The sequence below is a fragment of the Hemiscyllium ocellatum genome, chromosome 36 (genome assembly GCF_020745735.1).
Source record: "Hemiscyllium ocellatum isolate sHemOce1 chromosome 36, sHemOce1.pat.X.cur, whole genome shotgun sequence".
In the NCBI taxonomy this organism is placed as follows: domain Eukaryota; kingdom Metazoa; phylum Chordata; class Chondrichthyes; order Orectolobiformes; family Hemiscylliidae; genus Hemiscyllium; species Hemiscyllium ocellatum.
Window position 1 is genome coordinate 41,069,319 of NC_083436.1, and position 22,422 is coordinate 41,091,740.

The window sequence follows — 22,422 nt, forward strand, 5'->3', positions numbered from 1 at the left end:
ATTCATTAAAGTTTCTTAAAAAATGGTCAATGCAGCAAATACTTTTATTATTTATTCATGGAAAGTGGGTACTGCTGGATAGACCAGCATTTAATGCCCATTACTAATTGTCCAGAGGGCAGTTAAGAGTCACCCACATTGCTGAGGGTCTGGAGTCACATGTACACCAGACCAGGTAAGGATGGCAGTTCTCTGCCCTAAAGGGAACTTATTGAATCCAAATTTCACTATCTGCCATGGTGGGATTTGAACCCATGTCCCCAGAAGGTTGCCTGGGTTCCTGGGTTAATAGTCAAGTGATAATATCACTAGACACAGAAACTGGCCATTTGGGCCCAACTGGAATATGCTAAATGGGACTCTCCCCCACTTTTTCATCTCCTCATCACCATTAATTTTCTGGATCAAACTCCTTCATGTAGCAGTGGCAGCCTTCCATCTCAAACGGTTTGTGCCATGTTAGGGGTCAATTCTGTACTGACTCTCACTCGGGTGCGGCTCAAGGTCCCTGCTTGGTCATGGGAGTCTCTGCTGCAGAGGATGACAGTGTGCTGAGAAGATCTGTCTTGTCTGGCCTCTGGTTTCTCTGAGCCTCCTTCCTGGCCAACTGTGCTCCCTGCCGCTGCTTGTCTCGTCTGATGGACTTCCAAGCAGTTTGTTGCCAGAGGCCATAACCATCACGGAGTAACGTGCCAGTGTCAAGGCCAGAGGCTATAACCATCATTGAGTAACGTGCCAGTGTCAAGGCCAGAGGCCATAACCATCACTGAGTAACGTGTCAGTGTCAAGGCCAGAGGCCATAACCATCACTGAATAATGTGCCAGTGTCAAGGTCAACCATCACCAGATCTCTCTCCCATGTCCAAGAGGTTGTGACTGTGGCTAGGGCACCATGCAAAGGTCTTTGAGTATATGGCCATTGTTCATCTGAATGTGGTAAAATTGTCTTTCTCATGTACTCTTTTAGCTTCACCTTAAATATAGTCTGCATTGTTCACCTCTCAGATTGTTTCCCCGGGTCAAAGATTTCTCCTGAATTTCTAATTGGCTTTATTAGTAATGATCTTATTGTCTCTAGTTTTGGATCGTCTCACTTTTGGAAGAGGTTCTTCATATCTATCTGAACTAGTCCTGTTCATAATTTTTCAAGACCTCCATTAAAGTCATGCCTCTTCTATTCTAGAGAAAAAGGACCACACTCTGTTCTTATTTGTTGTGGAATGAAACAACACAAACACTGAGATGGAACCGTAAAACAGTAGTATGATGGGAAATGGCGGTTCGTGCCTTCTATTCCAATTAAAGGTTAATGTTTCATTGCCACAGGATTGATTTCAAGCAGCTTTGTAAACTAATTTAATTTTTAAAATTGGATGACCGAAGGATAGCCCAGCTGGGAGCTCAGTTTTAACGAAGGTCTCAGTGTATTGTTACAAAGGAACTTTTCCAATCATACAGATCATTGATGCAGGGTTCATGTATTAACTGATTGCATTTTTGGCATGTGGGTTCTTTAATATAATGAGAGCATTATTAATTAGCTGAATGTGAGCAAATCTTTTCCTTCAAGTATAACTGAGAATTGTAATGAAATGCCCTTTCACCCTGGCACACTACTGACTTTTAAACTGGTAACAGCAACAGCCTGGTTGAGATGAAGGGATTGCTACTTTTAGATAGCTCAAGTTATCCTGTGAGATGTCCGAGTGACCTGGTGAGGGGTGGCTTGAAAGCAGAACTAAAGCACCGACAATGTGGGAGGAAGATGCTTATCCACGTAAACAAATACAAACCAAACACACAGGAGAATCACAGAAACACAGAAATAGGAGTAACAGTAAGCCATTCAGTCCATCAAGCCTGCTCTGCCATTTACTATGATCATGGCTAATCATCCAACTTTATGTAGAATCTCCACAGTGTTGAAACAGGCTATGAGGCCCAACAAGTCCACACCGACCCTCCAAAGAGTATCCCAAACACATCCATTCCCCCTACCCCATATTTACCCCTGACTAATGCACCTAACCTACACATCCCTGAACACTTTGGGCAATTTAGCATGGCCAATTCACCAAACCTGCACATCTTTGGACAGTGGGAGGAAACTGGAGCACCAGGAGGAAACCCACGCAGACATGGGGGGAATGTGCAATCTTCACACAGACAGTCACCCGAGGTTGGAATCAAACCTGGTTCCCTGGCACTGCGAGGCAGCAGTGCTAACCACTGAGCCACCATGCCACCCTAAATCTGTTCCCTAATCCCTTTCTCTCCCCCATACTCTTTGATCCCTTTAGTCCTAGGAACTGTATCTACATCTTTCTTGAAAGTCTTCAATGTTTTGGCCTCAACCTTTGACTCCTTTGTTAGTTAGAAGGAGTCATTACTGCCAGGAACGTGAATTATTGATGTCAGCCTTGGCTCTGACACTGGTACGATCATATCAGAACATTTTGGGTTCAAGTCCTACTCCAGACACCCCAGCACAATATCTGGCTGTTACTCCCAGTGCAGTACTGTGGCAGTCTGCTGTACATTCTGACAATGTTATAAACTGAGGCTTTTAGACAGGAGAGTGAACCATGCGTCACTCCTGAAATTAAGGAAAGTGAAGCTATCCCTGTAGACTTGCTTTCCCAAATGGTGACATGATCCTGAACTTAGCTCCTGCGATGCCTGGCCACAATCATTGCAGTGTTAATGTAATGGGTCTTGCAATCCAGAATCCCAGGGTAATCCTCTATGAACATGGGGTACAGCAGATGGTGATAGTTGAATTCAATAAAATCTTGAATAAAAAGCTAACCAAATGGAGACCTTGTGACCATTGTCAATTGTCGTAAAAACCATCTGGTTCGCTAATCTCCTTTAGGGAAGGAAACTGCCATCCTTACCTGGTTTGGCCTACATGTGATTCAGATCCCTGCAATGTGGTTGACTTTCAACTGACCTCTGGGTAATTCAGGATGGGCAATAAAGTCTGGTGTTGCCCACATCCCATCGAGAAATAAACAAGAAGCAGCTCTTCCTGGAAACATGTTCTCGTCAGAGATTGAGGCTTTCAGCTGCCCACAGGCAAGTAATCCTTTGTGGAGGAGATAGTGGTGTCGTGTCAACGTCACTGGGTTAGTAATCCAGAGCACCAGAATAACACGTGGGGACATGGGTTTAAATCCCACCATGAGAGATGGTGAAACTTGAATTCAATAAAGAGAATATAATCTGAAGTGAAAAGCTAATCCAATGCCGTCAATTGTTGTCAAACCCAACAGGTTCAGGAATTCAAAGTTTGTGAGAAGATTTGTAGCACGGGTGCTCGTTGTTGTGGTTCTGTTCGCCGAGCTGGGAGTTTTTGTTGCAAACGTTTCGTCCCGTGGCTAGTTGGTGTTCATGGATGCAGGTTGTTAGCTGTCTTCCTGTTTGTCCTATGTAGTGTTTTGTGCAGTCCTTGCATGGGATTTTGTACACTACGTTGGTTTTGCTCATGCTGGGTATCGGGTCCTTTGTCCTGGTGAGTTGTTGTCTGAGGGTGGCTGTTGGTTTGTGTGCTGATATGAGTCCTAGTGGTTGCAGCAGTCTGGCTGTCAGTTCAGAAATGCTCCTGATGTATGGGAGTGTGGCCAGTCCTGACACGACCAGCTATCCCTAGTAGCCATACACTCCGATGACAAACAACACGAATTCGATTGGGACAACACCACTATTATAGGGCAGGCCAAACAAAGAACAGCCAGGGAATTCCTAGAGGCATGGCACTCATCCACAAATTCTATCAACAGACACATCAACCTAGACCCTATATACCGGCCACTGCAGCGGACAGCAACTGACAACCGGAAGTGGCAGATTCAAACCAGTATAAATGCCAGAGGAATCAGCACAGAAGCGCCTCACAGGAGGCTCCCAAGCACTGAAGATGTCACCTAGAAAGGGGACGAAACGTTTGCAACAAAAACACCCAGCTCGGCGAACAGAACCACTACAGGTTCAGGAATGTTCTTTAGAGAAGGAAATCTACTGTTCTTCCTTGGTCAGGCTAATGTGTGAATCCAGATCCATAGCAATGTGGTTGGATCTTTTATAGGCTGGCTAAGACATATCAAGGACAACTAGGGATGAGCAATAAATGCCAATGCTGCCAATGTCCCATACAAGAGTAAAAAAAACAAGACGGACAGTGGCCACTCAATCTGTTGTGGGAGACTTTCAACACCGGCCTATCGAATTGGACTCCAGATGAATTGAGTTGCGGTGAATTGTCTCAATGTTTTAAGCAGCATTGTTGAGTATGCAACAAAATGTCTGGAATATGATTTTCACAGCTCTACTGGGTCATCATCTGGTAACACAAAGCAATGACTGCCTTTTACTTGCAACCACAATGCTTCCAGTCAACAGGCAATCGAAAGAAACCAATTAAGGAAACTTTAACAGTGACATCTATGGTGGATGTCATAATTCCCTCAGCTTTAAATGAGGATACATGGGAATGCCTTAAGGGGAGCTCCATGAACATGTCCTTGTTCTGAGCAAGAACATGTTGATGTGTGATTAAGGAATAATTTGGGAAAATTTACATGAAGCGCTATCCTTGACCCTGTGAGATAGGTTCTAGTCAGTTCATTTAACCTATTTTTCTGATCAGCCAAATTAAATAGGTTATTACACATGTCAGGAACAAGTGGGACTTGAACCTGCACCTACTTGCCTAGGGGTAGTGTTACTACCACTGTGTCACAAGACAACCCAACCAATTCATTAAAAAACCTTAACTCTGAGAAATCTCTGTTCATTGAAAACCTGGGTTTTAACTCAGAGTATGTCAATGACGTATAATGGATTTACACCTGATAATGCCCTAATCCTACAATTTTTACTCTTAATTGCAAATTCTTTCACGTTCTCTCAACTCCTCATCCTCTGCTTAAACACAGCCCTCTGAAATATCCATTCCATGTGCAGCTACTTGAACATCCTCAAATAGTTGCCTTGCGTTCAGCAGCCTGAGACCCTGAAGTCAGGAGTTTGCCCTCAACAAGCCCCCTAACCTCCAACCAACAGATCTCACGCTCCCCCCACCAACCCCCCCCCCCCCCCCCCCAACAAATGTCTCTACCTGGCTGGTCTCTCCCCTTAAGACTGACATTTTGACCAGGTTTCAGTCAGCTTGCTCTCCTTGTATGGCTCGTAACCAATTGTTATCCTGTGACCATCCTGCAAATTACAGTGGGACATTTTACACAGCAGAAGGCGCTACATAAATGCAAGCCATTGACTCAAAATGAAGGGTGAAAGCAGATTGAGTTGCACATGACTGACACCTTGTGCTGATAGAATATTTAGGCAAACACAAAATAAATCACTTCTGAGACAGCCTCACGTATTACAGAGGCAGCTCAGTTGCAATCTTGGATTTATTGTTAAGGTCGCCAATTCTCCAGTTTGCACTGGAGTCTCCAGGAATTTAAGATCAATCAAGCAAGATTCAGGAGGAAAACCGCAAGGAGATTTAAATAAAGTGGGCTTTTTTTTTACATTTTCTTTGAATACTTTCATTGAACATTTTTTAACAAAATTGGAAGGAGGGCAAGATTATTTCACAAGATTGTGAGTTGGAAGGTCAGATGATAAAACGGCCAGGATTATTTCCGACCAGCATCAGTAATTCTAGTTATTCACCATTGTTAAACCACTAGCTAAAATGATGTAGCAATGTCAACATCAGCAATCTCTCTTGTTGGTTTTTCCAATACTCACAAGCAATCCGGACGTAGGATTTGTGACTCTTGGTTGTTCCTGCGGAACTCCAGGCAACACACTGGCACCAGTAGTCCTCTGGTCCAAAGAGTTCTTCCACCTGTTGCCGGGATATCTCGATGCTCACCTCCCTGACAATGAGGCCTGCCAGGTACAAGAATTCATTTAGGTCATTAGTTCCCTGTGCTGCTCACCACACAGTCACATGCGAATAGCGTAACAGTATAAGGAACGTGCCCCCATGGTGAGAAACACAGAATACCACCGTAGGCAAGTTAATTATCCACATGGTAATTTTCAGGGATAACCTGAGAGGTGACCTCAATCCGAAAACAGACACAGCCCCCCCAACATTCCATAAGTCGTCAAAGGAATGTAGGACATAGGAGCAAAAGTGGTGGCTCAATGGTTAGCACTTCTGCCTCACAGCACCAGGGACACGGGTTCAATTCCAGCCTCAGGGTGACTGCTTGGGTTTCCTCCAACAATCCAAAGGTGAGGTGGATTAGCCGTGCTAAATTCCTGATAGTGTCCAGAGAATTGTGGATTAGGCATGGGAAACGCAGGGTTATCAGGATAGGGTGGGACTGAATGGGATGCTCGTTGGAAGATCAGTGTTAAAAAAAAATGCTTGCACAAATGAGGGTTTTGGATGGAAATAGTTCACGAGGGTATGGGGAAAAGGCAGGAGGTTGGCACTAGAGAATAATGCTCCCTTTAAGACCCAGTACATGTGAGATGGGTTGAATGGCCTTGTTCAATTCAGTGATTGTATAACAGGATTATTACTGTTTGAGCAATCCAAAACCCAGACTAATGTTCTGCCCTGGTTCTAATCCGACCCTCACAGCTGGTAGACGTTCAATTCATAAATCTGTATAACAAACCTAATCTCAGCAACTGCTGTAAAAATCCATCTGGTCCACTAATATCTTTCAGGGAGGAAACCTTTACCCAGTCTGATTTGTCTGTGACACCAGAAGCACAACAATGTGGTAGACTCATAACAGTCCTTTGCATTCAGTTCAAGGGCAATTAGGGATGGGCAACAAATGCTGGTCATGCCTGTGATACCCCCATCCCGTGAGAAAATAAAGAATGAAAAATATTTGAGGAGCAGATCAATAAGGCCTTTGAAGCTGCTCTGCAGTTCAACAAGACAATGGCTGTCCCATCTTCCTGCATTATCCCATATCCCTGAGTATCTTCCCAGCAATGGTCAACCATCATGGGGTGGCACGGTGGCTCAGTGGTTAGCACTGCTGCCTCGCAGCGCCAGGGACCTGGGTTCGATTCCAGACTCGGGTGACTGTTTGTGTAGAGTTTACACATTCTCCCCGTGTCTGTGTGGGTTTCCTTCCACAAACCAAAGATGTACAGCTTAGGTGAATTGGCCATGCTAAATTGCCCATAATGTCCAGGGATGTGTAGGTTAGTTGCACAAGTTGGGGTAAATGTAGAGCAATAGGGGGTCTGGGTCGGATGGGTTACCCTTCAGAGGGTCAGTGTGGACTTGCTAGGCTGAAGGGCCTGTTTCCACACTATAGGCAATCTATGATTGATTGATTCATCACCACACCACTGTTCATGCCATTGAGTCCCTGAAGTCCATGAGATGACAGTGCCCTTATCCTGGTGTTAGCGGGAATGCTATTTCAGAGCTCACTGTGATCTCCACACCGGGTAGGACTGGAGTCACAGCTGAGCCAGGCTCCGCGCCTGGGAGGATACAGGTGAACCCGTTGGGATTTCCAACACTCCAACAGACTTCATTGTTTTTTCCTCATGTTTGATCACAATTTACAGGATTTATTGAATTTGAAAACTTCCCTCTCTGTTACAAGTTTCACATCTGTAGGGGGTGTGGGGGAGAATGGATGAGGATGAGGGGGAAATGTAAAGGTAGATGGCCGAGTTAAGATGCAGATCAGCCACAACATCAATGAATGGTGTAACAGATTCAGGGGACCGAATGGCCTCCTCCTAGCCCAACATCCCGATTCAGTTCACGTAATTTTAAAAATAATTGACGTCAGAGTTTGTCACACATAGAATAATGAACTTGGCATTGCCTTCAGAGGTGAGTCTTGACTCTTAAAATGCATTAAACAGTTGCTGTATGTGTGAGGGAGATGTGAACTGTACTTACCACAAAGTACATAAAACATAGAACATTACAGCACAGTGCAGACCCTTCGGCCCTCGATGTTGCGCCAACCTGTGAAACCAATCTGAAGCCCATCTCACCTACATTATTCCATTATCATCTCTATGTTTATCCAATTACCATTTAAATGTCTTTAAAGTTGGCAAGTGTACTATACCTGCAGGCAGGGCGTTCCACGCTCTTAATACTTTCTCAGTAAAGAAACTACCTGTCCTATATCGATCACCCCTCAATTTAAAAGTAAGTTCCCTAGTGCTAGCCATCACCATCCAAGGGAAAACGTTCTCACTGTCCACCCTATCTAATCCTCTTATCATCTTGTATGTCTCTATTAAGTCACCTCTCGACCTTCTCTCCAACTAAAACAGCCTCAAGTCCTTCGCCTTTCCTCATAAAACCTTCCTTCATACTGGGCAACATCTGGCAAATCTCCTCTGCACCCTTTCCAATGCTACCACATCCTTACTATAAAGTGGTGACCAGACTGTACGCAGTACTCCAAGTGCAGCTGCACCAGGACTTTGTACAGCTGCAGCTTGACCTCATGGCTCCGAAACTCAATCCCTCTAACCAATATAAGCTAAGAAACCATATGCCTTCTTAACAATCCCATCAACCTGGGTGGCAACTTCCAGGATCTACGCACATGGACATTGAGATCTCTCTGCTCATCTACACTACCAAGAATCTTACCATCAGCCCAGTACTCTGTATTCCTGTTGCTCCTTTCAAAGTGAATCACCTCATACTTTTCTGCTTTAAGCTCCATTTGCCATCTCTCAGCCTAGCTCTGCAGCTTATTTATGTCCCTCTGTAACCTGTAACATCCTTCAGCATTATCAACAACTGTACCGACCTGAGTGAAGTCTGCAAAGTTACTAATCCATCCTTCTTCATACTCATCCAGGTCATTTGTAAAAATGACAAACAGCAGTGGAACCAAAACAGATCCTTGCCGTTCACCACTAATAACTGAACTCCAGGATGAAGATTTCCCATCAACCTAAACCCTCTGTCTTCTTTCAGCTAGTCAATTTCTGATTCAAACTGCTAAATTACCCTCAATCCCACACCTCCATATTTTCTTCAATAGCCTACCGTGGGGAACCTTATCAAACATTTTACTGAAATCCACATACACAACATCAAGCACTTCACCCTCATCCATTTGTTTGGTCATCTTCTCAAAGAACTCAATCAGATTTGTGAGACACGGCCTACCCTTCACAAAATCATGTTGACTATCCCTATTCAAATTATTTCTTTCTAGATGATTCTAAATCCTATTTCTTATAATCCTTTCCAACACTTTATCCACAACCGAGGTAAGGCTCACTGGTCTATAATTACCGGAGTTATCTCTACTCCCCTTCTTGAACAAGGGGGCAACATCCACTATCCTCCAGTCTTCTGTAGACAATGACTGCATAAAGATTAAAGCCAAAGGCTAGCAATCTCCTCCGTGGCTTCCCAGAGAATTCTAGGATAAATCCCACCCAGCCCAGGGGAGTTATCCATTTTCACATTTTCCAGAATTGCTAACACCTCCTCCTTGTGAACCTCAATCGCATCTAGTCTAATAGCCTGTATCTCAGGATTCTCCTCAACAACATTGTCTTTTTACAGTATGAATACTGATGAAAAATATTCATTTAGCGCTTCTCCTATCTCCTCAGCCTCCATCCACAACTTCCCACTCCTGTCCTTGACTGGCCCTAATCTTACTCTAGTCATTCTTCTTTTCCTCACATACCCACAGAAAGCTTTAGGGTTTTCCTTGATCGTACCTGCAAAAGACTTCTTGTATCCCCTCCTGGCTCTTCTTAGCTCTTTCTTTAGGTCCTTCCTGGTGAATTTGTAACTCTCAAGCTCCCTAACTGAGCCTTCACATCTCATCTTCACATAAGCCTCCTTCTTCCACTTGACAAGAGATTCAACTTCTTTAGTAAATCACGGCTCCCTCGCTTGACAACTTCCTCACTGTCTGACAGGTACATATATATCAAGGACACGCAGTAGCTGTTCCTTGAACAAGCTCCTCATTTCAATTGTGCCCATCCCCTGCAGTTTCCTTCCCCATCTTATGCCTTCTAAATCTTGCCAAATCGCATCATAATTGCCTTTCCCCCAGCTATAACTCTGGCCCTGTGGTATATACCTATCCCTTTCCATCATTAAAGTAAATGTAACCGAATCATGGTCACTATCACCACAGTGCTCACCTACCTCCAAATCAAACACCTGACCGGCTTCATTCTCCAGTACCAAATCTAATATGGCCTCGCCCCTTGTTGGCCTGTCTACATACTGTGAGGAGAAAGTGAGGACTGCAGATGTTGCTGAGTTCGAGATATTTAACTGAGACAAGGTGGGGGGAGAGGAAATGAGGAAACTGGAGAAATCTGAGTTCATCTCTTGTGGTTGGAGGGTTCCTAGGGTCAAATCCCTCAAACTCAGCACCGCCTTCCTAACCTGCAATCTTCTTCCTGACCTCTCCGCCCCCACCCCCACTCCGGCCTATCACTCTCACCTTGACCTCCTTCCACCTATCGCATTTCTAACGCCCCTCCTCCAAGTCCCTCCTCCCTACCTTTCATCTTAGCCCGCTTGGCACACTCTCCTCATTCCTGAAGAATGGCTCATGCCCGAAACGTCGATTCTCCTGCTCTTTGGATGCTGCCTGACCTGCTGTGCTTTTCCAGCAACACATTTTCAGCTCTGTCTACATACTGTGTCGGGAGACCCTCCTGCTCACATTGCACAAAAACTGACCCATCTAAAGTACTCGAACTATAGTATTTCCGATCAATATTTGGAAAGTTAAAGCTCCCATAACAATACCCTATTACTTTCACTCTTATCCAGAATCATCTTTGCAATCCTTTCCTCTACATCTCTGGAACTTTTCGGAGGCCTATAGAAAACTCCCAACAGGGTGACCTCTCCTGTGCTGCTTCTAATCTCAGCCCATACTACCTCAGTAGATGAATCCTCAAACCTCTTTTCTGCCACCGTAATACTGTCCTTGATCAACAATACCTCACCTCCTCCGCTTTTACCATCTTCCCTGTTCTTACTGAAACATTTAAACCCCAGAAACTGCAACAACCATTCCTGCCCCTGCTTTACCCATATCTCTGAAATGGTCACAACATTGAAGTCCCAGGTACCAACCCATTCTGCAAATTCACCCACCTTATTCCAGATGCTCCTCGCATTGAAGTAGACACACTTCAAACCACCTTCCTGTCTGCCTATACATTCTTGCAACCTTGAAATCTTATTTATGACCTTATTACTCTCATCCTCATGTACACAAGAGCTACAATTCAGATTCCATCCCCCCGGCTGAATTAATTTAAACCCACATAAAGAGTATTAGCAAATCTCTGCTTGCCCCCCCTCCAGCCCCCCACCCCGCCCCCAGGATATTGGCACGTCTCTGGTTCAGGTGTAGACCATCCCATCTGTAGAGGTTTCACCTACCCCAGACTGAGCCTAATTATCCAAGTATCCAAATCCCTCCCTCCTACACCATCCCTGTAGCTATGTGTTCAACTCTCCTTTGCTTCGCTAGCATGTGGCACGGGTAACAATTTTCAATTTGTTATTGTTTTTTAACAATGTATTAAATTTTTTTTGCTGCCAATCAATGTTTCCAAGTGTAGAGTCGCAGCTCATCACTACTGCAGTATGTTAAAGCTATGACATTTAGTCTTTTTCTATCTCAACTCCATACTTCCTTTTCCTCACTCTGGGCTGGATTTGTGTCCCCAGTCCGCACCCTGTTATAAAGGCTCTAAAGTAATTTTAATAAGCCTGTTATTAAATTCCACTGGAGTAGGTAGGATTTGAACCCAGGTCTCCTAGATCAAAGATGGGGCATTACCAATGTGTCACAAGAGCCTACCTCTGTAAGGAAGGTATTTTCTAATCAAACTGCTCAGAGATGTGACTTCCCAGCTGTGAGATAGGAACACTATCACTACAGCTCCTCTGCTGTGTAGCAGCTTTTAAATGTTTTCAGGTTGAGCTTTCACCTCTGTCTGGGCAGCAAGTCCCGCCTCTGACAGCAGCCAACCAATCAAATGCTGGCAGCTCTTCAGACTCAGCAGAGCCACCTGGGACAATGGCCAATGCTGGGACTGCACCTAATACCTGATGGCAAGGAGCCATTTGTGTGTATGTGTGTGGGGGGGGAGGTGGTGGGGAGGTCAGAATTAATAAATGCTGTATTGTGGAACAGAGGGCCAGATGAGTGGGGTTGCTGGGGTGGGGGTGCAGGATGCAATGTTGAGTGTGGTGGAGCAGATACTCAGGGGAAAGGAGGTGGCGTGGAGACCTAAGGGTGGGGGTGAGAAGGAGTGGGCTCTCAATCCATGCTTAGTCTCTCCCAGTACTGGTTGAATTCATCAGCATTGGGGACAAGGTTTTTCATTCAATTATCTTTAGCTGCAGAAGGGGAAGGAAGAGACGGACAGATGACTGGCACAGTGCTATTGGCATTTTACATCCCCCTCCCAAACCTGCTGTGGAAGGTTATATAACACTGCCATTTATTTCTCTTTCTGTACCTGGTCTCAAACTAGATTCTGCCGCTGTCATTTACACTTCCTTCTGAATCTGCCACTTTCACAATCCTGCACTGTGAAAACTAAAGGGGATTGGGAGCTGCTTGCACCGCCTATTCAGGACCCAGGTCCTCTCTCCTCCTTCACTGTGACATTACGAACACTCACACTCTGAACACATTACCCTGTAGAAAAGTCTAAAATTGGAATTATGTAAAGGGGATAAGTCTTAATACAAAGCAGATGCTGTTAGATACACTGCTACTAGACATCGGGCACCACGACTTATATTAAACAGGTTAAAATGCAGACAGAAAATGTAGGACTGGCTACTTGAGAATCAGTGACCGTGATTCAGCTTTAATGCGATTCCATCAAGGGAAATTGGAACCAAACTTTGTTCTTTTTAAATGACAAAATCTCAGATGTTTAACCTGCTCAGTGATGGTGCTGATTTCATGCATGTGTCAGTTAAAATTGCACATGCATGAAATTCACCTCAAATCCAAATTACATGTGTAAGAAGCTCAAAGATTGTGGAGAACCTGTTGGATTACAGAGCAACTATTCACAGTAAAGGAGTGTTTTGCCTTTGATAGCGCTGAGGGGAAGATTAGCAAGGGATTATGGCATTAAGTGAGCATTGAGCAGCTGACGTGACTTTTATCAACTTGCTTGCAACTGTAGACTGCCACCAGACTCAGGGCACTGACAGAGAACTTAAAATTCAGGCGAGTGGAATGGGATTACAGAGCGAAGCTTGTTATATGAATGTTTCCAATTGTATTGCAGAGATTTCACTGCCAGCCTTTGAAACTGAGTCAACCCCCCTCCCTCTTTTTCAATTTTCATCCTCTTTAATCACAAACACTGGCTCCATTCAGACAGCCTTGTTAGCCTGGCCTCTGTCATTGCAGGCTCCTGTGGTTAGGTTGCCTTGTTCCTGCCCCATGTGTTGAAAGTAACCTGTCATTCTCGCAAATGCCCTGGGGTTCTGCAAGCACAGCAGCCAGTTAAAATGACCAACAAAATATCTGTCGTCAGATCAAAAGTTGCTTGATTTTTCTCTTTTCTCTTCATCTCCATGCTCTCAGCATTCCTTTGAAGGAGGACGGTGGGACTATAAATATCCGACTTTCACCAAAATGAAAACCAACAGGGAATTCAGAAGAAACTTCTTTACTCAGACAATGTGGAATGTGGAATTCGGAATTGCATTGTGATGAGGGACAGAGACATACTTAAGGGAAAACTTGATAGAGCAAGAGAGAGGGGGGTTGGTTAGTTCAGTTCGATAGAGGGAACAAGGGAGAGGGGCTTGGTTAGTTCAGTTCGATAGGGGGAGCAAAGGAGAGGGGGTTGGTTAGTTTAGTTCCATAGAGGGAGCAAGGGAGAGGGGCTTGGTTAGTTCAGTTCGATAGGGGGAACACGGGAGAGGGGCTTGGTTAGTTCAGTTCGACAGAGGAAACAAGGGAGAGGGGCTTGGTTAGTTCAGTTCGATAGGGGGAACACGGGAGAGGGGGTTGGTTAGTTCAGTTCGATAGGGGGAACACAGGAGAGGGGCTTGGTTAGTTCAGTTCGATAGGGGGAACGAGGGAGAGGGGGTTGGTTATTTCAGTTCGATAGGGGGAACGAGGGAGAGGGGGTTGGTTATTTCAGTTTGGTAGAGGGAGCAATGGAGGGGGAGTTTGTTAGTTCAGTTCAAGAGAGGGAGCAAGGGGTTCAGTTAGCTTAGTTGGCTGGTTTGCGATGCAGTGTGATGCCAACAACATGGGTTCAATTCCCACATCAGCTGAGGTCACCATAAAGGACACTCCTCCTCAATCTCTCCCCTCACCATGTGACGAAGAGACCCTCACATTAAACCACCACCAGTCACCTATCTCTAATGAGTGAGCAGCCTTGTAGTCAGCTGGGATCATGTTGACTTTCCTACCAGAGACTGATGCGTTCATTTCGGGGATCTCGTGGTGCAGGGTTAGTGTCCCTCCCTTTGGGCCAGTTTCAGGTCCCACTCGCTCCAGTGGTGTTTCATAATGCAGGTGGGGAGATTGATTACAAATGTCGAGAGGGAGTGAGGGATAGAAGATTGCGTTCTCAGCTCCTGTGTGTCTATTGATGCCGTATGCAAACACTGACATGTACCAAAAGGAATGGGACTAGCTAGGTGAAGGGGGATAGGAGGAGATTGATGTGAAGTGTGGATCAGTTCGGACAAGTAGTCAGTTTGTGTGCTTTACACATGATATATTCTTTCTAAGGGCTGAATGGCCTACTCCTGTTCCTGTGGAATAGGAGAATCGACGTTTCGGGCATAAGCCCTTCTTCAGGAATGAGGAAAGTGTGTCCAGTAGGCTAAGATAAAAGGTAGGGAGGAGGGACTTGGGGGAGTAGCGTTGGAGATGCGGATAGGTGGAAGGAGGTCAAGGTGATGGTTGGAGGAAGAGCGCCTCATCTTCCAACACAAACCGTGGCTCAACACTTCAACTCCCCCTGCCACTCCACCAAGGATATGCAGGTCCTTGGACTGCTCCATCGCCAGACCATAACAACACGACGGTTGGAGGAAGAGCGCCTTATCTTCCGCCACAAAAACACCCTCACCTTGACCTCCTTCCACCTATCTGCATCTCCAACGCCCCTCCCCTAAGTCCCTCCTCCCTACCTTTTATCTTAGCCTGCTGGACACACTTTCCTCATTCCTGAAGAAGGGCTTATGCCCAAAACGTCGATTCTCCTGCTCTTTGGATGCTGCCTGACCTGCTGTGCATTTCCAGCAACACGTTTTCAGCTCTGATCTCCAGCATCTGCAGTCCTCACTTTCTCCTCCTACTCCTGTTCCTGTTTATTTCCCTCAGCAGCCTGGTACAGCGGAAATGAACAAGTAAACCATTGACTCAGGGGCCGTTCAAAGAACCAGACAGTGCCTCAGTCCCTGAATAAAGTGGCACGGAGAGCAGGTAAAGGGTTGGGTAGCAGTGACCATGGGGGAGGGGAGGGGGGAAAGCAGGACAGTGAAGAGGGGGGCCAGAGGATGACCAATCAGGCAACTAGGAGGCCAGTCAAGAGAGTGACCAGAAGGCCCTGCCACAGCAATGTAACATCAGCATCACCATCTCCACATCTACAGGTGGTCAATCACCATCTTTGCTGAGCTGAAAATGTGTTGCTGGAAAAGCGCTTTTCCAGCAACACATTTTCAGCTCTGATCTCCAGCATCTGCAGACCTCACTTTTTCCACCATCTTTGCTGACCATTGTGGCATTGACAACAGATACAGTGGATCGCTGGATTGTATTTGGTCCATCGCTGTTGACTGTGCATGCAGATGCCTGAAGCCTAAACTCCGGAATTCGCTTCCGAAACCTCTTAACCTTTCTTTCTTCCTGTCTAACATGACCTACTGTGGTTGTGTCTGACATGGCTTTGCAATGTCCCTCTGAGACACCTTGGGTTGGTTTTTAAGGTGCTACATCATTATAAGTTGTTGTTGTAACCTCCTAGGCTGGTGGCATTGGCAGTTTTATTAAAAACAAATCTCCTGGTTTAATTAATTGGGAGGAGACCTGAGCTTTGTACATGGCATCAACAGACAGACAGGGAGCTGAGAGCTCAGGAACAATGGGTGGAAGTGAGATGTGGGCAGTTGTGACAATGTTTGCTTTCTCCAAAGCTGTCTGGTGACTCACTCCCAATCATTTCCCCACCAACACCACCCCTATCACCATACCCCCATCACCACATCCCCCCATCACCACACCCCCATCACCATCCCCCACCACCACACCCCCACCACACCCCCATCACCACACCCCTATCATCACACCCCCATCACCACACCCATCACCACACCCCCATCACCACACCCCCACCACACCCCCATCACCAAACCCCATTACCTCCCACCCCTATCACCATACCCCCATCACCACACACCCCCATCAGCACACCCCCATCATCACACCCCCATCACCATCCCCCACCACCACACCCCCACCACACCCCCATCACCAAACCCCATTACCTCCCACCCCATCACCACACCCCCATCACCACACCCCCCATCACCACACCCCCATCACCACCCCGCACCACCACACCCCCCCATCACCACACCCCCATCACCACACCCCCATCACCACACCCCACCACACCCCCATCACCACATCCCCATCACCACTCCCCCATCACCACCCCCCACCACCACACCCCCCATCACCACACCCCATCACCACACCCCCATCACCATCCCCCACCACCACACCCCCAACCACACATCCTACCACACCCCCATCACCACACCCTCATCACCACACACCCCATCACCACACCCCCACCACACCCCCAACCACCACACTCCCATCACCACACCCCCACCACCACACATCCCATCACACCCCCATCACCACACCCCCATCACACCCCCATCACCACACCCCATCACCACACCCCCCATCACCACACCCCCATCACCATCCCTCACCCCCACCACCACACCCCCCATCACCACACCCCCCTCACCACTTCCCCATCACCATCCCCCACCACCACACCCCCATCACCACACCCCAATCACCACACCCCATCACCATCCCCCACCACCACACTCCCCACCACACCTCCTACCACACCCCCATCACCACACCCCCATCACTACACCCCCACCACAACCCCAACCGCCACCTCACTCCCCCACCACCACACCCCCACCACACCCCCACCACACCCCTACCACACACCCCATCACCATCCCCCACCACCACACCCCCCACCACACCCCCATCACCACACACCCCATCACCACACCCCCACCACTCCCCCAACCACCACCACACTCCCCCACCACCACACCCCCATCACCACACACCCCATCACCACACCCTCACCACACCCCCAACCACCACAACACTCCCCCACCACCACACCCCCATCACCACACACCCAATCACCACACCCCCAACCACCACCATATTCCCCCATCACCATACCCTCACCACACCCTCAACCACCACACCCCCTCACCACACACCCCATCACCATATCCCCACCACACTCCCAACCACCACCTCACTCCCCCACCACACCATCCACCACACCCCCACCACCACACCCCCACCACCACACCCCCATCACCACACACCCCTTCACCACTCCCCCACTACACCCCCAACCACCACCATATTCCCCCATCACCACATCCCCACCACACTCCCAACCACCATCACACCCCCAACCACCACCATACTCCCCCATCACCACACCCCCATCACCACACCCCCACCACACCCCCAACCACCACCATACTCCCCCATCACCACACCCCCATCACCACACCCCATCACCACACCCCCAACCATCACCACACTCCCCCATCACCACATCCCCTTCACCACAGCCCCCACCACACCCCCAACCACCACAACACTCCCCCACCACCATACCCCCATTACCACACACCCCATCACCACACCCCCCACCACACCCTCAAACACAACCACATTTCCCCACCACCACACCCCCATCACCATCCCTCCATCACCACACCCCACTAACACCAACTCCCATCACCACACCCCACCAACACCACCTCTCATCACCACCCCCCACCATCATCCCCCATCACCACGCCCCACCATCACCACCCCCACCACCAGAACCCCATCACCAACCTTCACCACCACACCCACCATCACCACCCCCCACTGTCACACCCCCCCACCACCAACCCCCACCACGCCCCGCCATCACCATCTCCCCAACACCATCCCCTCACCACCATGCCCCACCATCACCTCCCCCCCACCACATCCCCTCACCACCATGCCCCACTAACACCAACCCCTATCACCACCTCTACCAACACCACCCCCATCACTATCCCCTACCACCTGACCTCCAATAACCCACCCCCACCATCACCAAACCCCCATCACCACCCCATTACCTTCCCCCCACCACCATGCCCCACCAACACCACTACCCGCCATCACACCACCACCACCACACCCCATCACCACGCCCCACCACCACCACTCCCCTCCACCACCATCTCCTCACTATCTCCCCCACCACCACCACCCCACCAGCACCTCCCTCACAGACAAACCAGTGAACGCTGCATGTACAGCTGCTGGAGCTGACTCACTGACAAAATAGTGAAGCGATCCTTAGCAACCATCAGAAGACAGACAAAGGCTGTAGCAACACATTTTTTTTTCTGCGTTTGCAAAATTCAGATTTTTTGCAACTGAAGAATGTAATCAAAAGAATGTCAGGTTATGTGTGGTGTGATATTCAGAACAATGGCCTGCTCACCACTGCAGTTCTCTCAGACACCAGCACAATTGCTGCATTCTTCTGACATCTCAGACAAAGCGTACAAGTACAGCTAAATTGGTTTCTGCAGAACAACTGAATCTCAAGGTTGTGAAGCATTCTTTAACTCCCTCACATTATTTACGATTTAATAACACACTGGCATATGTTGGCTGCAGAACTGACTGCAACACTGGGCAGAAAAGGATCCGAGCGTTATGTGCAAATAACCCATCAACTCGCAGTGAGGATGAGGATCCCCTGGGTTCGCCAATGGCCACATTTTGCTGGCTCACAGGTGCATCATACCTTGTGAATAAAGTCATACAGCACGGAAAAGGCTCTTCGGCCCATCCAGTTTGTGCCAACACTCAATATCGAGTTCAGTAATGTTACAGCCTGAAGACCTCCCTCCATGTCCTTTAACAGCCCCCGCACCTCAGACCCTGCCATGAAATGGGTAGCTTTCAGCACAGACAAGAGCTGAAAATGTGTTGCTGGTTAAAGCGCAGCAGGTCAGGCAGCATCCAAAGAACAGGAAATTCGACGTTTCGGGCACAAGCCCTTCATCAAGCCCTTCCTGATGAAGGGCTTGTGCCTGAAACGTCGAATTTCCTGTTCCTTGGATGCTGCCTGACCTGCTGCGATTTAACCAGCAACACATTTTCAGCTCTGATCTCCAGCATCTGCAGACCTCACATTTTACTCTTCAGCACGGACAACCCATGTTCACCCATTCATCATCCCCAGCATAGTTAGCTTCACTTCTCTCACTCCTTGTCCTGAAAAAGGGTTACACCCGAAAGATTGACTTCTCCACTTGCTGATACTGCCTTGTATGCTGTGTTCTTCCAGCCTCCTGTTTGTCTACCTTGGATTCCAGCATCTGCAGATTTTTTGTCCCTTCTCTCTGGCTTACTATCAACAAAGCTTTGATTAGATTAGATTGCCTACAGTGTGGAAACAGGCCCTTCAGCCCAACTAGTCCACACTGACCCTCCAAAGAGTAACCCACCCAGACCCGTTCCCAAAAACTAATACATCTAACTCTACGGCATTTAGCATAACCAATTCACTTAACCTGCATATCTTTGGACTGTGGGACCCAGAGGAAACCCACGCGAACACAGGAAGAATGTGCAAATTCCACACAGACAAGTCGCCTGAGGCTGGAATCGAACCCAGGTTCCTGGCGCTGTGAGGTCGCAGTGTTAACCACTGAGCCACCGTGCCACCCATGCCTGACAAACCTTCCCCCTATGCAGACTGGGTGACAGCTTTGCAGAACATTGCGTTCTGTCTGTAAAAAAGACTTTGAGTTTTCAGTTGCCTGCCACTTTAACATCCCACCCTGTTCCCAGGCCAAGCTCTCTATCTCAGGCTTGCTGCAGTGCTCCAGTGAAGGTCAGCACAAGCTGGAAGAACAGCTCCTCGTTTTCCACTTGGGGACCCTACAGCCTTCCAGACTCAAAATCGCATTCAACAATGTTAGGGACTGAACTGTCCCATGTCTTAGCTCTCCTACCCCACACACCAGGCCTTGTTATCACATTGTCTGCCATTACACACTACCTATTGTTGGCCACTAACAGTCTCCATTATCAACCATTCACCCACCCAGCCAGATCACTATCAACTCCTTGTCTGTTCAACTGTTCTCTCTCCTTGTGCTCTATCCCTGCCTGTCGTTTTCTTTTAACTGCCATCCCCACCCTATCTTCTGCATATAAACTGATATTGTCCTGGCTACCATCAGTTCTGAGGAAGGATCACTGGACCCAAAATGTTAACTTTGACTTCTCTTCACAGATGCTGTCAGACCTGCTGCGCTTTTCCAGCAGCCTCTGTATTTGTGTCCGATTTACAGTATCCACAGTTCTTCCGGTTTTTAAACTTTCTTTTTCCCTGGATTTCATCTCCACCCATCCATTCACTCCTCTCACTCATTTTTCATCAAGATAAATACCATTTTTTTCCCACTTTCTATCAATTCTGAAGAATGGTCACTGGACTCAGAAATGTTAACTCTTCTTGCTCTTCATCAATTCTGTCAGAGCTGCTGAGATTTTTCAACAGTCTCTGTTTCTGTTTCAGATTATGGTGGCTCAGCGGTTAGCGCTGCTGCCTCATAGCACTAGGGACCTGGGTTCAATTCTACTCTCGGGTGACTGTGTGGAGTTTGCACATTCTCCCCATGACTCTGTGGTTCCCTTCCGGTGCTCTACTTTCTTTCCACAGTCTAAAGATGTGGCAGTTAGGTGGATTGGCGGTGCTAAAATTACCCATAGTGTCCAGGGATGTGCAGGCGAGGTGGATTAGCCATGGGGAATACAGGATTACAGGTATAAAATAGGGGAATTGGTCTTGGTGGGATTCTCTTAGGAGAGGGGTTATTGGCTGAATAGCCTGCTTCCCCACTGTAGGGATTCTACGATTTTTTAATAACTATTCTATGACTTTTGCACTGGAGTGTAGGAGGTTGAGAGGTGGCCTTATAGTGGGTAAAAAATAATGAGAGGTATTGATAAGGTATGTCTGAAAGTTGCCACCCAGGTAAATAGTGCTGTGAGGAAGGCATATGGTGTACTGGGCTTTATTGGCAGAGGAATTGAGTTCCGGAGTCCTGAGGTCATGTTGCAGTTGTATAAGACTCTGGTGAGGCCTCATCTGGAGTATTGTGTGCAGTTTTGGTCGCCATACTATAGGAAGGATGTGGAAGCTTTAGAACGAGTGCAGAGGAGGTTTACCAGGATGTTGCCTGGAATGGTAGGAAAATCTTATGAGGAAAGGCTGAGGCACTTGGGGCTGTTCTCATTGGAGAAGAGAAGGTTTAGGGGAGATCTGATAGAAGTGTATAAGATGATTAGGGGTTTAGATAGGGTAGATACTAAGAACCTTTTACCGCTAATGGAGTCAGGTGTTACTAGGGGACATAGCTTTAAATTAAGGGGTGGTAGGTATAGGACAGATGTTAGGGGTAGATTCTTCACACAGCGGGTTGTGAGTTCATGGAATGCCCTGCCCGTATCAGTGGTGAACTCTCCTTCTTTATGGTCATTTAAGCGGGCATTGGATAGGCATTTGGAAGTTATTGGGCTAGTATAGGTTAGGTAGGATTCGGTCGGTGCAACATCGAGGGCCGAAGGGCCTGTACTGCGCTGTATCCTTCTATGTTCTATGTTCTATGTTCTAAATGGGCAGGACGCTGGAAGACCACAGCAAGCCAGGCCTGTCTACTTGTGATTCTAACATCTGCAGTTTTTTGTCTCTTTGGATGAGGTGAATGGCAGGTTGTTTGATTGGCTGTCAGGTGCCATTTGATTGGCAGGTTAACAGACTGTTCTTATCCTGATTGGCTGCAGGATGACTGAGCAATGTCACATGGTCATGTTGTTGACCAATGGCTGGGGCTTGGAACAGAATAGCTGGAGACAGAAGATCACATGGGGACACTTGCATTAATGTATTCAGGAGTGGGTAATCCAAGGACAATGACAGGGAGTGTTGGATTATACCCCATTTTGCGAATGATCATTGCTTTTGGGCAGGTTGGATGGAACAAAAGAAAGATTTGCATTTTTATGATACCTTTTGTGACCAGTGGATGTC

At 47.4% G+C, this 22,422-nt stretch overlaps 1 protein-coding gene across 1 annotated transcript in view; it reads right to left on the reverse strand.

The window, feature by feature from the left end:
* Positions 1 to 22,422, reverse strand: part of LOC132833296 (netrin receptor UNC5C-like) — a 149,346-nt gene that overhangs the window by 108,951 nt on the left and 17,973 nt on the right. The window contains exon 3 of the mRNA XM_060851461.1: positions 5,761 to 5,904. Coding sequence (XP_060707444.1) covers positions 5,761 to 5,904 — 144 coding nt within the window. The remainder of the gene's footprint in view (positions 1 to 5,760; positions 5,905 to 22,422) is intronic.